Source organism: Zootoca vivipara, chromosome 6 (genome assembly GCF_965207765.1).
Source record: "Zootoca vivipara chromosome 6, rZooViv2.hap1.1, whole genome shotgun sequence".
Lineage (NCBI taxonomy): Eukaryota > Metazoa > Chordata > Lepidosauria > Squamata > Lacertidae > Zootoca > Zootoca vivipara.
Genome location: NC_142589.1, coordinates 15,089,980 through 15,107,608, shown reverse-complemented (window position 1 = coordinate 15,107,608; position 17,629 = coordinate 15,089,980). Strand labels below are relative to the sequence as shown.

At 45.9% G+C, this 17,629-nt stretch overlaps 1 protein-coding gene across 1 annotated transcript in view; it reads right to left on the bottom strand.

Moving 5' to 3' along the window:
* The window catches only part of AGRN (agrin), a 238,378-nt gene that overhangs the window by 28,494 nt on the left and 192,255 nt on the right, over positions 1-17,629 (bottom strand). The window contains exons 15-22 of the mRNA XM_035118024.3: positions 14,558-14,701; positions 13,638-13,762; positions 12,094-12,199; positions 9,932-10,300; positions 8,949-9,083; positions 4,241-4,368; positions 3,245-3,359; positions 426-545 (exon numbers count right to left, since the gene is read on the bottom strand). Coding sequence (XP_034973915.3) covers positions 426-545; positions 3,245-3,359; positions 4,241-4,368; positions 8,949-9,083; positions 9,932-10,300; positions 12,094-12,199; positions 13,638-13,762; positions 14,558-14,701 — 1,242 coding nt within the window. The remainder of the gene's footprint in view (positions 1-425; positions 546-3,244; positions 3,360-4,240; positions 4,369-8,948; positions 9,084-9,931; positions 10,301-12,093; positions 12,200-13,637; positions 13,763-14,557; positions 14,702-17,629) is intronic.

Sequence of the window (17,629 nt, the reverse complement as noted above, 5' to 3'; positions counted from 1 at the left end):
TTGCAATGTGAACATTGTCCCTCTGCGCTTTTGCTGGGGACACAGCAGAGGATCAAAAGTGCGGGGGAGATCTCATGCTCATTAACTGTTGTACAGCTCTCGTCTTTCCAAAAGGAACCAAGGAGGGCTTTGAGGCTGGAAAAAAGCAGATCTCACCCCCCATCACCCCCACAGGGGAGTCCAGATGAATCTCTGCAGCTCACACCTCAACAGCACAGAAACTTACCTGTATTTCAAAACGTAAGTGGAAAGGAAGGGGGGGGGAGACAATATGCCAGTGGGCACTTTTTGATAGGCTCCGGGCATGAAAGCGGCCAAGTGGAGAAATCTTTTGAAAGGGAAAAGAAGTGCGACCCAGGCAGAGAGGGAAGGAAAAGGCAGAGAGGGGGAATGCAGATGAGGAGTGGCCTGGGGGAGGCACTCACCAAAGTCCATGAATTTGATGTTCTCCTGCTGTGGCCTTTTCACGAGGATGGTTTTCTTCTTGGAGGCTTTGATCTGCTTCAGAAGGGCCCTCTGGATGTCGGCAGCTGTGTAGGTGGTGGCTGCAAGGACCCAGGAAAGGGAAGGAGGGAGAATGAGGCATTGGAAGGTTTGAAACACGCTTTTCACGCCACCCTTGGAAACCATCCCCTTTCATTTCCCCCCAACTCCCAAGGAAAAGAGTTCGGAGGGCCAGCGCACAGTCAGTTTCAGCCACAGACCTCCCTGTTGGTCCTTGCTGCAGGGCAAAAGGCACATCTTAGGAGGAGGGATTTTTTGCCCTCTGGCTCATATGTGCTTTGAGCTTACAAACGACCTTCTTGTAAGCAAGAGCCTCCCTTTCTCTCTGTCTGGTTAAATACAGGGCTGTGTTTGGACTGTGTGTGTTATTATTATTTCATTCATTCTTTTTAAAATGGACATTCTGCACCATGTTAATCCTACAGGTAAGAGACAGAGGGTTGCATCCAAAGCTAGTCCTACCCAGAGTAGACCCACTGAAGTATGACTAACATGTCCATTAATTTCAATAGGTTTACTCTGAGCAGAACCTAGCTAGAGACAAGCCAGAATTTTGCCCTAACTGGAATCATGTTTGGAACACAAGTATGAAATCATTTCCATGGCCTAAGGCAAATTTATGCTTGTTAAGCCACCCTTCTTGCATCTGAGGCTTTGCCAGGCACCACTCACACATTTTCAAGTGTATCTTCACAATCATAAGGCCTAGAAACCTGCTATTATTTTTTAAAAATGGAAGTTCGGGGGTATGATGACATCATATGCTAGGATGATGGAATAATCCATCTGCTCTGACCTTCCACCTCCCTTCTTAGCAATTTTAAGAGTCTCAAAGCTTGAGGACATCCTAATAATTACTGGCAAATCAAGGGTTCTGCTCTCCTCCTCTCAAGAAGTAAAAGAAAGATAGCTGAGCAGTTACTTTAATCTCAAGGACAGTACTGGAAACTCAGCCACAACAGATTAAGAAATGGACCCTACTATGGCCTGGAAATCTGTGCACTTTTCCAAACAGGATTATAAGCTCTTTCAAGGCAGTTTAAAGCAATTTTGAAAGGATCTTAAAGAGCATTAGAACACGGCATTCACAGATTTTAAAAGTGAAATTAAGATGGAACTTAAAGGATCTACTTGCAAAACTTAGATGTCAGCCGCAGCCAGTGAAGCGTTGGAACTCAGAATGAGACATAAATCTGCCATTAAGAAATTAATCAAAACTACAACAAATCTCCAATCACACACAGAATCACGGGAGGTTTAAAGCAGGAGCGGCAATTTTAGATGGGGGGGGGGGTGCTGAACAGGTTGAGGGGACTGAAGGTCTGAAAAGAAAGCATTTTCATTGAATGGCTTAACAAGCAATTTCCAGCCTTAAAAGTACTCCTGAGTGATGTGGATAGAGTGCACACAGCCCTCACTCCTCAGCTGCCTGCAGGGCAACGACCGAGAAACTTCATAGCCAAAGTGGTGTGATTTTATTTAAAGGACTAAATCATGAAAGCAGCCTGAGATTCCTTGGATCTATCTGTATAGGGACAAAAAGTCTCAATCTTCAATTATTTGTGTGCTGAAACGCTACTGAAAAGAAGAGGTTTTTTTGAAAAAAAAATACACGACTTTGCTCTGTGGCTCTAGGATACAATACAAATGGGGCTACTCATTTAAACTAATTGGACTCAAAAATAATAATGCCGATGTCAGGCAAATGCTGGGGAAATTAGAATTCCAAGAAGAAGAGGAAGAACAAGCACATGAGGATCTAAACAACTGGCAATGTAAATAAAAGAAAAACAGTATAAAAATCCTATGGGAAAGCAAATACAATGAATGGAACACTTGAATGGAATTTTATTTTCATAATTTAGTCCTAGAATATAGTTTGGAACCTTCATTTAATAGCTGTGCAGGAGATGGTAAGAAATAATACCTGGGTGACCTGTTAATTTGCTATGTATTAAGTTGTTTGTTTGATATTCAGGAAGAAGAAGAAGAAGAAGAAGAAGAAGAAGAAGAAGAAGAAGAAGAAGAAGAAGAAGAAGAAGAAGCAGCAGCAGCAGCAGCAGCAGCAGCAGCAGCTGGGGATGTTCTCAACTTTAAAGACTTGTTGGAAGTCAGTAGTCAATCAAAAAGACAAGAAGAGTTTGGATTTGATATCCCGCTTTATCACTATCCTAAAGAGTCTCAAAGCAGTTAACAATCTCCTTTCCCTTCCTCCCCCACAACAAACACCCTGTGAGGTAGGTGGGGCTGAGAGACTTCAGAGAGAAGTGTGACTAGCCCAAGATCACCGAGCAGCTGCATGTGGAGGAGCGGAGACACCAACCCGGTTCCCCAGATTAAGAGTCTACCGCTCCTAACCACTACACCACACTGGCTCTCAGTGTAGAGGAGTAGAAGTGGTGTTCAACTCATTCCCTAATCCATACACCTTTTCCATGGATTCACCATTTGAACCCATATGGTGTCTCTACAGAATCAGAATCAGGGCATGCACCTGTTGGATCAGCCCAGTGAAAGTGATCCCTGTTCTGCCCTGTGGAACGCCCTCCCATCAGATGTCAAGGAAATAAACAACTATCTGACTTTTAGAAGACATCTGAAGGCAGCCCTGTTTAGGGAAGTTTTGAATGTTTGATGTTTTATCGTGTTTTTAATATTCTGTTGGGAGCTGCCTAGAGTGGCTGGGGTATAAACAATAAATTATTATTATTATCCAGCAGAAATGAAGTGTGGCACTCACTTGGGTCAAAATGAGACTCAACAATGACACGCACGGCGTTGCTCTGGCCCAGGTCTCGTACCCGGATGCTCTTGAAATCCTTCTTGACGTCAGAGTTGCGGAAAAGTTCGTCCAGCTAAAGGTCCAGCAAGTGGGGGAATGAGAAAGTAAAATGAAAGCAAGAAAGGTTTAGGGAAAGGTACTTGTGGTACCATTTCACATAACTTCTGTCTTTTAGTAAATATGTAACACAGGTACATTAATGGTTTTGAATGTTCTAAAGTTCTGTAAAATATACTGTAATCTCATCTGTTTCTGATGTTCAGGTTATGAACCACCCTTGTGCCACCAGAGAGAAGTATCAGCAGGCTTGGTGAAGCCCTGACATTTGTGAAAGAAAAATATTTAGAAACATTTGCAAAGGGACCATTCAGGTAGACTGAGCATGTTCAACAGCTGCAGCACGTTGGGAAAGGGAATGCAAAACCAGAGGGATGGGGGATAGGAGGAAGATCTCAATGGAGTATCTGGAATCCTGAACAAAGACCATCCGCATGGTAACATTTTGTTGCAGGTCTCATTGGTTGTTCGTTTAGGGCATGGGTCAGCAAACTTTTTCAGCAGGGAGCCGGTCCACTGTCTCTCAGACCTTGTGGGGGGCCAGACTATATTTTGAAAAAAACAATAATGAATGAATTCCTATGCCCCACAAATAACCCAGAGATGCAATTTAAATAAAACCACACATTCTACTCATGTAAAAACACACTGATTCCCAGACCGTCCACGGGCCAGATTGAGAAGGCGATTGGGCTGGATCCGGCCCCCGGGCCTTAGTTTGCCTACCCATGGTTTAGGGTTCACTGAAAGAGAGGGAGACAACCTCAAGAGAGAGAAATCCACAAGTGTGGAGGCTACCACTGAAGAGGCCTGTCCCTAATGCATGCCAAATCCTAAGCTTCTGGGGCTGATTGTTAGGGCTGGAGCATATTCCTATTCCTATTCACTTGTGCTCACCGCACTTTCGATGCTCCTGGCGGTCTCTCCAAAGAGCTCTGATTTGGGGTCAGCCATCTCTGGTGTGTAGAAAAGCTCTTGGCCTTCCACCTCTTCCAAGATGAGAACCCCCTGGAACACTTTTGTTGCTGCAGGAAGGGGTGGGAAGTCAGAGGAGGAGACAATAATCTGTTAGCTCAACAGAGAAGCGAACAGCATTAATGAACAACAGCAGCAGCAACAACAACAACAACAACAGAGTATTCACAGCAAAGCAACCATAAAGAGTGTTCAGTCCCTTGGCGGGGAGGGGAAGCGAGAAGATGGCAGTATATGGGTAGTGCCAGAGTCTGGGGTTAGTCTGGATGGGTTGGGGTGGGGGTGTTCAGCGCTATGGAGGTTAGTATTTTGAGAATGCTGGGTCAATAAGGCGAAGGCTCCAAGTGTTTTAGAATCGGCAGAGTTTACCATACAGGTTCCTCCAAGCTCCACCCTGGATGGTGGCTGTCCTGGACTGGCTGAGTAATAAGAGAACAAGACGGTTAGCTGGAAGAAGGAATACATGTCAAATAACAAAGGCTGGGGGAGTGCAGGGCTCACATGCATAAAAGGTAGGCTTCTGGGAAACTCCCAAAGGGACGGAGAGAAAGGAAAGAGGAGGTAGAAACAGCTGCCGCATGGTATTCTCTAAGAAACCACAGGAGCAAGGACCGAAGGGATCCGGGAAAGGACAAGGGTGAAAGTGAGTGGCTACGGTCAGGTAAGGGTAAGGTTTAGTGGCAGCATGAGAGTACAGCCATAAACCTTTGTTTTAAAAACGTTAAAAATTGAGGGTTGTCTCCAACGCTAGTTCTACTTTTAAGATTCATTTAAGATAATGGATATAACTAACTTAGGTGCATTGGTTTAAGTGGGTCTACTCTGAAAAGGGCGTGGTTGGATACAAACCTATTCAATTATTTCTGTTGCAGAAATGTGACGCTCCATTTGCAAACGCCATCATTTTGTTATACATACAGATTATTTCTGACACATTAACATAGCAAAACACCTTTTAAAGCAGAAGAGAATTTGAGTACTCTGTATCCTTAATACACAAATGAAGGAGAAAAAGGAGACACATGTGACATGTGATGAAAGCATTTTACCAGCCTAATCCTCAATATGACTTAGTGGGATTCTTATTACAGGTAGGTAGCCGTGTTGGTCTGGATCGAAGTAAAATAAAAAAATTCCTTCAGTAGCACCTTAAAGACCAACTAAGTTTTTATTTTGGTATGAGCTTTCGTGTGCATGTTTCATGGGATTCTTATGTTTGGTATCATCTCAGTCCAGCTATATGTGGTCAGCATCCTATTTTTTCACAATATTGGGGAGGGGGATGTATTGATAATGATGCCTCCTTTCCCTTCTGACTTCTTGTGCATGTTGAATTATGAATATATTAATTTTAAACAAGTCTTGATGGAAGACACTTATTTTCCCAGTTTTACTGATACAACTGATACCACATTTCTACTACATTTTCAAAATGACAAAGAAAAGATTGTTTTTCGGAAAAAGCTGTCAATGCTGGGGACATAATTTAATTTCTCTAAAAGAGAGGTGGTGGGGATTTTAAAGGTTTTACCCAGCTTAGTCCTGCTTAGAGTAGACCCACTGATTCATGTCCTTTAATTTCAGCGGGTCGACTCTGAGCAGGAGTAGCATTGGATACAAACCTAAATATCTGGCTATTTGCTATGCTTTTCTATTCTGACAGTTATAATAAGGGAGAAAAAGGGATGTTGACCTTCGCCTCTGTAGCAATAGGGACTAGAAACTTACTTTTTGTGAAAGTAAAATACATCACTCCTCAAATAAAGCCATGCAGTTTTGCTGCTTCAGCTGGTCTATCCAAATGCATTATTTGGTTACATCTGTTCTTAAATTTGTGTTAGATGTTCTGCTGGGTTTTTTTTTTACATGTTTTGAAATGCTCCAACGTGGTTTTGTTTTGTTTTCAATTGAGATTTTTATTAGGCTCCTTTGGGAGGAAGGGCACTTCAGTAAATATAAAGCCACTTCATGTGTCCACAGGGAAATCAGGACACTCACACCTGGGAAACATTCCGATTATGAAGCTTAACCCACACAGCTCAGTGGTAGCTGAGCAAAAAGTGTCCTGCCTGCTGAAGTCTTAGATTTGATCTCTGCTCAAGTTCCAGAGGCGTCAGGCATCTCTGCTTGTCTTTCAACAAAAACAGCCAAGAGTCTTTAAGGTGCCACGAGACATTTTGCTGTAATTGCTACTTAAATGCTGCTGAGGAGCAGTGCTGGACTCAAGAAGCCGCTTAGGCAGATTGGTCTAGTTTGGGTATCAGGCAAAGTCAAATCTACTCAGCCCATTAGGTTGCTGTTGGCTGCCCTGTTTTCATTTCCTCTGCAGTCTCTAGGAGGGTCTGAAGCAACCTTCTTCCTCAGACGCATTGATGTTTCTATGGTCTTCAAAAGACCGCCTGCTCAACCCCAACCCCAGGAAAAACAGGCAATGAGCAGCATCACAATGGGCATGGTCAGGACTGCATTCTTTCAAAAGAATGGGGAAATACAAGCAACTAGACCAGCCTCCTAGAAGCCATCAGTGGGACGTCTGTAGCTGTCAGTCCTGCAAAGTTTAGTGCTGCAAGAGAAGCAGAATTCCCTCCCTCTATCCACTTCCTCCATAATTTTATAAATTACTAGTTGGCCCTGCCACACGTTGCTGTGGCTCAGTCTGTTAAATGGAGCCTCAGTCCCCCTTCAGATTCCCCTGACCTTCAGGGTCCCCCTGTTTTACAAGTGTTCTGTTTACACAGGCGCATCCCTGTGACTCCCCCCAGCCTGTCCCGACCCATGACCCACCCCGGCCCCTCCTTCCCCCACCCCCGGCTCATCCCTGTGTTTGGCCCCACCCTGTCTCGACCCATGACCTATCCCATCCCCTCCTCCCCCCATTCCCCACTCAGGCGAGCCCCCACCCCCATTCGGCCCAATCTGGAAAGCTGAGACGAGATGCTGTGGAGATGGAAGTTTTTCTAGGTGCAGTACCAGTGTAGCCGTCACTAGAGGGTGCTGTTTTGCAACCTCTCCTGTGCTCCCAGCATGCACTGTTCTGGAACACGGGTTTTGGGTTTTTTTTACGTGGCCTAGGTGTGACATCTGTCTATGCAAACTGTTTTTGCTTCCTCTCGTATTTGCATGTGATGTTGTGTCAAAAATTGAACGCAATCGGTCAAGCGGTTTCGCAGAAACGTGGAGACAAACAAACATGCCCCTTTTACATTTATATATATATATATAGAATGCCGCCTTTTAATCTCACATTTTCTCTAAACTAAAAAGCCCCAGATGGTGTAATCTTTCTTTGTAGGGAAGTTGCCCCACCCCCTTGATCATTTTGGTTGCTCTTTTCCAAACCTTTTCCAGCTCTACCATATCCTTTTTGAAGTGCAGTGACCAGAATGGTACACAATATTCCAAATGCCGTCGCACCAAAGATTGGTATAACAGTGTTATAAATGGTTACGAAATCAGCTCCTTCCCTAATGATCCCTTTACACCATTACTGGACCTTCAGGAGCCTTTGAACCCAGGCATTCCAGCCACCATACTGGACTCTCCCCCTTCCACTGCCTTGGCCCTCAAACCCCTCATTGTTATCCCCAAGGCCACAACAGCAGAGCAGACAAAGAGCCAGACAGGAGCTTCAGGGCAGCTGGCAAAGTGGTCCTCCAGATGTTGATGAGCTACAACTCACCTCAACCCCAACCAAACTAGGCCAGGAGGATTTCGGCTGATCAGAAATGGGAGTCCAGCAATGTCTGGAGGGCCGCGGCTTCCCCATCCCTGGTCCAAGGGAATGTTGACATTGTCAACATTGAACATAGGCTGAAACAGGGTTGACTGCCATGGTTTACCTCCTAGAAAGATCTGAAGTTTTCTGAGGGAACTTAAGGCCTGGTCCCTAAACCAGAGTTACTTTACCCAGGGTTCATTGGCAGGGGAGAAGTAGGTCAGGAAAAACAGCTTTGAAATGAGCTAGTCTTCAAACGTCGCCAAGGACAGAGTAACAATGCTGAGCAAATTTCACCAAGGTTCTTTTTCTTTCTTTCTTAACAATGCATGGCCGTCATAACCCTGGAGTCTGCATCCTCAACACCAGGGGATGAGGGCAAGGACTCTGAAGCAGAAGAGGGCATGCAGGGTCAGCCCCAGAAACGCTTTCAGCCCTCAGCCCCAGCCTGAGGATGTGATTCAGAGGACTCCCAGGAAAACGTGAGACTCCCCTGCTCCATTACAGCAGGAGGTTACTGGAGAAGACTGGGTCCTTGAAGTAGAACAGCCTCTTGAAACGCAGCTGGTGCTACCGGTAAGGCTGTTCCTGCTCCTACTATATAAGGGCTCCGTTATAGCTTGTTCCTTCCCAGAACAGCTTCAGAGCTCTGTGTTCCTGGACCTTGCCTTGCATCCAACCCAAACATCTGCCTTGCATTCCATTCCAGCCTGAACCTTGTCCCACACCCTGGCGGGCTATGCTGTACCTCAGAGCACAACAGTACCCTCTTTTGCAAAACTACAATTTGCAGAATCCCCGGGCTGACAGTTCAACGGATTTTAAGCAGAGCTGGGATTCTGTTCCGAACTAAGGCGAGTTACGGACCACTTTGCCCATGGAAGTCAGGCTACAAATGAACAGAACTATATTTACCTGGACAGTTGCTTCCCTCTGCATCAGCAGCAGCTGTCTTGCCATCAGAGCAGCATCCCAAGGGGGTGTTATAACATGTGGCCCTCTCTATAACTGGGGTGCTTGTGACCCTCGCTTCTTCCATCTCCTCGTCCCCTGCATAACAACAGGAAGAAGGCTTTAAATCTTTTTTGGGCGAGAGGAAGAACTCTTAGGATTTTAAAGTTCCTATCACAAGAGGTTTCTTTGTGGACATCCTGTTGTTTTCCTTGGTCAGATTCCTGCAGGACAGGTCTGTGAAAAAGGGCTGCCATGTTTACTGTGAGGAAAATATTTGCAAATTTGCCTCTGAGAAGAGTCTTGCTGGGTCAGGTCAAAAGAGCTCATCTAGTCCAGCAGCCTTTTCTCACAGGGGCCAACAAGATGCCCCAACGGGAAGGCCACAAGCAGGACACATGCACAACAGCAAATCTCCTGCCTTGCGGCCCCCACCAACTGACATTCAGAGGCATGGCTAGTAGTCATTGAGAGCTTTCTCCTCCGTGAGCCTTGGCCTTGCTGGAACAGGCCAATGGCCCCTCATAGTCCACCCTCCTCTTCTCACAGTGACCAACCATGATGGGAAACTTGTTAGGTGGCCAATGAGAGCAACTCTCTCCACTTATGATTCTCCAACGTTGTAGGGGCAATATAGCCTTAAGTGGCTAGTAGCCATTGAGAGTCTTACACTCCAAAGCCACATGGACAAGAAACTTGCTGTGCACGGCCAAACCAGACCCTGGTAGCCACAGATTTTTTTAAAGAAAAACTTGATCAGCAAAGCCAACCTAAAAATGTGGTTCCCCCCTTCCAGAGACATGGCCTTCTCTGCAGTGGCACCCAGATTACAGCATGCCGTTCTCAGGTAAAAATGCCTAGGAGAATGCATTGCCAGGCCAATGCGACCCCTTTGTATGGTCCTCAGGCAACAAAGAACTGACATCAAAACAGCGCAGCCAGCTCACCGGTGGAGCTTGCCCCACTGCCTTCTTGGTCTCCACTGATGCCCATCTCTGGGTCCCCACTGCCTTCTGCGCTGCCTGGCTCAACGTAAGCTGGCTGGCTGGTGACTGGGACAACCGGGGCAGTCAACAGAGGTCGGATTGTGGTCTGGCGGACACCATGCGTGGTCCAAGCAGTTGTGGCTGGGCGAGGGGAGGTGCTGATCCGTCGTGTGACTGGGTGGCTCTGTGGGGAAGCCTTGACTTCAAAGTGCTGTGAGCTGCCTGGCGTCCTGGGCTGCTCAGGAACCTGGGGGGTGGCTTGAGGGGTTGGAGGGAGAAGGGATCCCAAGGTTGCAGGTGGTGTAGTGTGGCTGGCATGAGTGATGGATTCTGCAGGGAAAGCAAAAGGAATGCAGTGGTTAAGAGGCAGGCCAGGACCAGTCAGGCCTGCAGAACACGTCACTTGCCAAAGCTGGCTCAGCCCACAAGTCACATATGGGGACAGAGAAGTGGGTGAATAAACCTCATGGGTGCTGCTGTCTGTAGTTTGCAAAACACTTAGTAGGCTATCATAAGAATGATCTCCATTGTGCGGCTCTCCAGGGTTCCAGATTTTCATAGCACCGCCTGGAGATCTCAGGGACTAAACATGTGACCTCTTGCATGCAAAGCAGGCACTCTGAATGAATGAAGGCACCACTGAATGAAGGGCCTTCCCTACTTTTCAGATTGGTGACGAGTTTGCATGTGTAACACACAGTGCTTCTTCATCGCTTAAAACCGGGGGGGGGGGGGGAATAGTTCTTTTAGTGGTGGTGCCATCAAGAGTTTGAGGCACCTGTCCAGTGCTCCACTGAGCATAAGGGAGCAGGAGGGACCTCAAATACAGTAGGATGTGCTGACTGCATGTTGGAGTGGGTGAAGTAATGCACTTTATTATTTAAAGACACACACACACACACCCTGCTACACAAAAAATGGCCACGGTCAAGAGTCTAAAATGACTTAGCTCCACCACTGATTGTGAGATAACAGATTTCCAAAGCACGCCTTTGGAATTTGAGACCTGCTCCCGAACCAATTTGTTTGCAACTCAAGTGAGTACATCAGATTGGCTTGCATATCACATGCCAAAATCAATAACCTCTCATCAGGCACCAAGGCTCAAAAGAGTGTATATATTTGCTCTCTTTTGTTTCAGAACAAATCTGATATCTGGCTTTTTGACAATTACAGGGTCGAAAAACCTGAAGGCTCGTCATTAAGATTTGAGCCCTGCTTTTTACATTCGCACAACATCGGAAGGCTGAATAGCTTCCCAGACCTTAACTCAGACCTTGACGGCAGCTTTTGACATTTGGATCTTTCCACTGTTGTTTTTTAAAATGGACATTTTAGCTGTTGATCTGTCTCCTGTCAGCCCCAAACAGCATTGCCAATGGGCAGCAATGATGGGAGTTGTAGCCCAACATCAGAAAGGTCACAGTATCCCCACCCACGATTTGTGAAGACTTACTGGGACTATAAGGCAGGTTACAAAAGTAAAAATAAATATATAGTTCTGTGTTCATTTTAGCTGGTCCATAACCCCACAACTGCACCCCTAGCACCCCTGGTAATCATAACTGATTGTCAGTACAGTAGTAGTTAAAAAGAGCTGTTTAAAATTTGATGCCTGGGTTTGATTTCTGCCCCCCCGCCCCCGGTCCCTTTTCCCTTGTGTGTCTTTCTTTTTTTCTTTCTTTCTTTCTTATTTAGTTATTTATTTTAGATTGTAAGCTTATAGGCAGGGAATGTACTGTTTTACCTGGCTGCATATAAACCATTGTGGGAGCCTTTTTGGATAAAGAGCACGGTACAAATGCAATCAATCAATCAATCAATCAATCAATCAATCACCCCCAAGTTCCTATCTATCTCTCTATTAATTAACTAAATTTATATGCCAACTTTTACTCCAAGGAACTCAAGGTGGTTTACGTGATTTCTCCCTCCCCATTTTATGCTCACAACATCCCCATGAGGGAGGTTAGGTTTTGAGGTGGTGACTGGCCCATGGTTACCCATTAAGCTTTGTTGGCTATATGGGAATTCAAACCCTGGCGCCCCAAGTCCTGGTTCAACACTCTAACAATTATGCCACTGCCGAAACAAGAAGCTTGACATGGTGCTCATGTATTTACCTTGGCACTGGCCGAAGTGCTTCACCTCTATGACCTGCCCTTGTCGGCAAGCGATGGTCCTCAGCTGGCACTGGTCACCATAGGTCACACCATCCGAGCCGCAGACCTAGGATATTGGATCAGATTTAATATTTGTAATTCCACTTTTCCAGCAACTGTGTTGAGATCAAAGCAGCACTCAGTAATAACAGGATTAAAAATAAGTGACCATCACAGTCATTATAGCCAAATCAAAAACACAATAAGGGAAAAAGCAAAACAATTCATCAAAACAATTCATCCAATGGCTGCTGAGCATCAGCCCTGAGCCTATTGACATGTGTGTGTGTGTGTGTGTGAGAGAGAGAGAGAGAGAGAGAGAGTGAAACAGATAATGGCAGTTCAGACTCATAGAGTTGCAAGGGACCCTGAGGATTATGCGGTCCACTGCAGGAATATGCAGCTGTTCCTGCAACCTTGGCGTTATCAGCGCCGTGCACTAACCAACTGAGCTATCCAGGTTCTCCAGTGGAGAGGCAATAGGGATGCTCCTCTGCTGATACAACAGGGACAGAGATCAAAGCCCAGTAGGATTCTGGGAGGTATGGGAACACATAATAATAATAATAATAGGCTTCCAACAGAAATATTAGAATACACTAATTTCTTAAAGATTAAAAGCTTCCCTAAACAGGGCTGCCTTCAGATGTCCTCTAAAAGTCTAGTAGTTATTTTTCTTTTTGACATCTGGTGGGAGGGCGTTCCACAGGGCGGGTGCCACTACTGAGAAGGCCCTCTGCCTGGTTCCCTGTAACTTGGCTTCTCGCAGCGAGGGAACCGCCAGAAGGCCCTCGGCACTGGACCTCAGTGTCCGAGCAGAGCGATGGAGGTGGAGACGCTCCTTTAGGTATACTGGACTGAGGCCGTTTAGGGCTTTAAAGGTCAGCACACAAAAGTGTAAGAACATAAGAAAAACTTGCTGGATTCTTTGGTTAATTTAATCCAGCATCTTGTTCCCACAGTAGCCAACCAGGTGCCTGAAGGAACCTTCAAGCAGAACCCAAGCGCCTCCTGTGGTTTCTAGCAACTGATATTCAAAAACATTACAGCGTCCGACTATGAAGGCAGAGTATAGCCACTGTGGCTAGTAGCTACTGACAGCCTTATCCAACATGAATTTGTCCAATTGTCTTTTAAAGCCATCCAAGTTGGTGGCGATCACCACCTCCTAAGGGAGCAAGTTTCATGATTTAACTATGCATTGAATGAAGAAGTACTTTCTTGGCAACAGCTAACACAAAAAGAGAGGGTAGTGGAAGGTGAAGCAAGGTAAGGTTGCAGGAAGACCACAGATGACTTGAGTTCAGCTGTAAATAAGTTCATCTGTTTTCCCAATTTGTAAAACGGGAACAATAAATTCTAGGAGTTGTCTCCCGTGTTATGTCCTAGTTAGAAGAGACTCACTGAAATTAATGACATGACTAGCTTAGGTCTACTAATGTCATGGGTGTGTGTGTGTCCTACACTGAGTAGGGCTGGCAATGGACACAATTGTGTCTACTTACCTTGGTCATGTTGGCCTCCGTGCAGAGTGGAGATGGGCACTCACAGTGTGCAAAGCCATTTACTTCCACGCAGGACGCCCCAAACTCACATACCATTTCAGTGCAGGACGAGGGTGCAGATGGGTCTGAGTAGGGTAGGATAAATAACAGTAGAGGCATGTCATGAAAACTTATACATCTGGATTCTGCCTAACAGTTGGTAGGTCTTCCTTTGCAGATGATGGAGGCTGCATGCACACCACACATCTAAGCAGTCTGGGGTCACGGGAGGTAACTGTTTCTGCAGCAGGGTCCCTGTCTCTAGCATCCTAGAGCTGCCCAATCTGCACGAAAGGGGAGCTTCTTAGCCACTGTATGCTCCCATGGTAAGCATTTAGGAACACTGAAAACACAAGGTGCTTCCGTTTCAAGAGAGTGGTGTGCAAGTTCTGTTATGTAGGATGGAGCTACATGGGAAGCACAACTTAAGGCCCCCCCAAAACAAGATACTGGAGCACTCCAAATCCTTTGTCCATGTACATGCACATGCTGAAATAGAAGATCTAGCTGAAAAGCAATGCATGGAGACTTGCATTAATTGTTGCAATGCACCCCTAATTAATATTGTATAATTTTAGAAGGGTGTGGCTGTGACTACCCTGAAGGGACCTTGCACGTCTGATTTTGCCATTACACTGCTGCATTTATAAAACACATTTAAAGCACATGACTTCCCCCCAAAGAACTGTAGTTTGTTAAGAGCGCCAGGAATCCTAGGATTCTCTGGGGGAAGCCATGTGCTTTAGGATGTGTGGGGTGCACACAGCCAGAGAGGTGTTAAAGCCACATTCACAAACAGTTGTATTATACCACAATCTTGGGTTCTCCAACCAATGTGGGAGGGGAAAAGCCCATGAAGAAAGCAGCCCCTCCCCCCTCACCTTTCTCACAGCCAGACATTCCCAGCTTGCTTCCGTTGGGACACTGGTTGCATTTCATGCCGGTGATGCCGGTTTTGCAGGAACACAAGCCTGTCATCTGCTCACAGTCATCGCGCACTGAGCCCACGGGATCACAGTGGCAAGCTTCACAGGGAGGCAACAGGATGGGAAGGAACAAACTGAATTTTTGACACAGAAATGCCCCCCCTCTCACTCTGGCCCCATCCATTTAAAGCTCTATGATACTACTTTAAACAGCCATTGCTACTCCCCTGGGAACTGTAGTTTGCTAAAGGTGCTGAGAATTGTTAGGAGGCACACACACATCCCTTCCCTTCATCGAGCTACAATTCTCAGAGTGGTTTTAAAATCACTCTCTCTCTCTCTCTTCCCAGGGAAGTCTGGGAATTGTAGCTCTGTGAAGAGAAGGGAGGGGTGTTTGTGTCCCCTAACAACCCTTAGCACACTGTCATAACAATGCATCATTTAACTTATAGATTTCACTGCCATACTAAAGTTTTAAAGGGAAATGGTAACAAATGCCAGTGGGGAAAAGCACATCAAATGTCAACAGACCATTCCCTTTTGCTATGTGCTCCACTCCACCACCAACTGAAAATATCAGGCAGTAACAATGAGAGAGGGCTACTGCATTCCTGCCCCACTTGTGGGCTTCCCAGAAGCACCTGATGGACCCACTGTGAGAGAAACAGGACTCTGGACTAGATGGCTTTTGTTCTGCTCCAGCAGGACTCTTCTTGTTCTTTTAGGTATTCAAGATATCCTTTTAATTATTAAATATATCTTTATTAATCCTGCCCTTCCTCCCAAAAGAGCCCAAAGTGGGGGCGAGGGCAAACATTTATGTGATTATTTTTTATAAAAAAATACCATTTAAAATAAAACAAAAACTTATTTAAAAACCTCTAAAACACAATAAAAGAATTAAGAACAGATGCAGCCAAACATGAAGAGTTTTCATCAGGCCACTTAAAGGGTATAGTGATGACGCCTGCCTTATATCAATGGGCAGGGAGTTCCACAAAGTACAGGTGCTGCCACACTAAAGGAATGATTCCTAAAGCGTCACAACAGTGCTTCAAATGTGTGGTTTGGATGTGACCATCATTTGTCATGACTGGACAGGAACGGCCATCTGTGTGGCATCTGTGGAAGTGCAAACCTCAAAAATGTTTACGTATGAGTTAAGGCTACCTCTTACGTTCTTAATGGGCTGCATGGATAGTTGAGGTCAACACAGAGGGCCATGTATATAGCTGTCAAGCGGGGAGTTGGGTGCAGATCAACAATAACTCACAAGGTGTCAGTGAAGTTAACTCTTTATTCAAAGAAACAGAACAGCTCAGGCCTAGTAAGAACAGCAACTCCCCAGTACTTATTACCCCAACGAGGCAGTTGCAACCTGAGACCTCTCCGCCTGATCTGTCTTTGCTCTGCCCTCTTCATACTCCTGGAGGTTCTGGGAGACCAGGGGGGAGCGGAGCTGATTACAGCTAGAGGGGGAGACTCCTTGGATTCATCATTAGCCTGCCTCATCTCTGCCTCTTGGCCCCCCTTCTCTCCAGCCTCCACTTCTGTCTCTGATTCCGGACTGCTCTCTGCCACAGCCTCCTCCCGATCACTAAATCCTGTTGCCTCTTCAGCTTCTAACGCCTCCTCCTGCTATTCTGCTCCCTCTGACCACTCATCGTTGTCCCATCACCAATCTCCTGGCTCTGAGTCTTCTTTCCTTGGGGGGTTCCCCAGCTGGTGCCTCCCACCATTCCTTTGCATCCAGCCAGTCTTGTAAAACATTCAATCACGACCCCAAATCAAAGGGCATATGAGCACAAATGCAGGTTTTCTTAGCTCTATCTCTAGACACACCAGACAGGCAAATCCTGACTATAACCCCCACCCCCACTGAATTTCCCAACTCTCTGTTGAGCGTTTAAGAAGGGAATGGGAGGGGGGGCATAAAGTTATAAGACAAAACCACTTATTGTCTGACAACTCTCAATGGAAAATAAAACTCTCTGGTTCATTTTGCAGACAGCGGGTTCCTTTTGAGAAGGGACAGCTGGGTTTGGGATGGTGGAGGATTCATCAATCCCCTTCCAGTCATCAGTTCCAGTGGTTAATGAGTGATGCCATTAGATGCCCACATCCCAATTCCCGGCATGATCTTATTACGGTAGCTCTTAAGCCTACTGTGAGCGTGGGCTTTTATAACTTTAATGAGGTAACACTTGTTCTCAGCACCCAGGATGGAACCCAAGAGTCTCAACTCCCAGTTCAATGCTTAACTTTGAGGAAAGGCTTGTTGTTTTTAATCGCTGGGATGGATAAAGCCATCTCCATTTGAGAAATGACTGCTTTAGAATAATTCAGATCCATCACCCAAGAGAGAAAGGAAGAGGGGGACAGTATCACTATAATAATCTCTCTCTCTCTCTCTCTCTCTCTCTCTCTCTCTCTCTCTCTCTCTCTCTCTCTCTCACACACACACACACACACACACACACACACAGAGAGAGAGAGAGAGAGAGAGAGAGAGAGAGAGAGAGAGAGAGAGAGAGAATTTTTTGTTGTTTGCTCTCCTTTCCAAATAACTCTTCTTCCCATGATAATTCCGCCCTCTCCCCGTTCACCACCTTATCGATTCTTTTGCTTTTGTCTCCAATGGAGCTTGAAATTAACACAGCCTTCCCCTGCCTCCACCTCTTCTCCCTCCCTCCCTCCCTCCCCTAAACCCCCACCCGCCCTATTGCAGTTCACTTCCTTATTTGCACAGAGGAATAGTCTCAATACAGATCTGGGGAAAGTGATCAAGATTGGGCTGTATCTCTTGCCCCAATTTCTCAACAGAAATATAAGGGGGCCATCTGGGGTGTCAAAGGAGGGGTGGAAAATGGAAGACACTGGTGTGGGGGAAAAGAGAGCTGGGTTTTTTAGCTAGGGGTGAGCAGAAGGAAAACTGCATACCACCAGCAAACTACTGGTCTATTGGCTCGGAGTCTAAATTAACCCAACCAAAAGTTACTAGCCTGCAATTTTTTACTCCTAAGAATG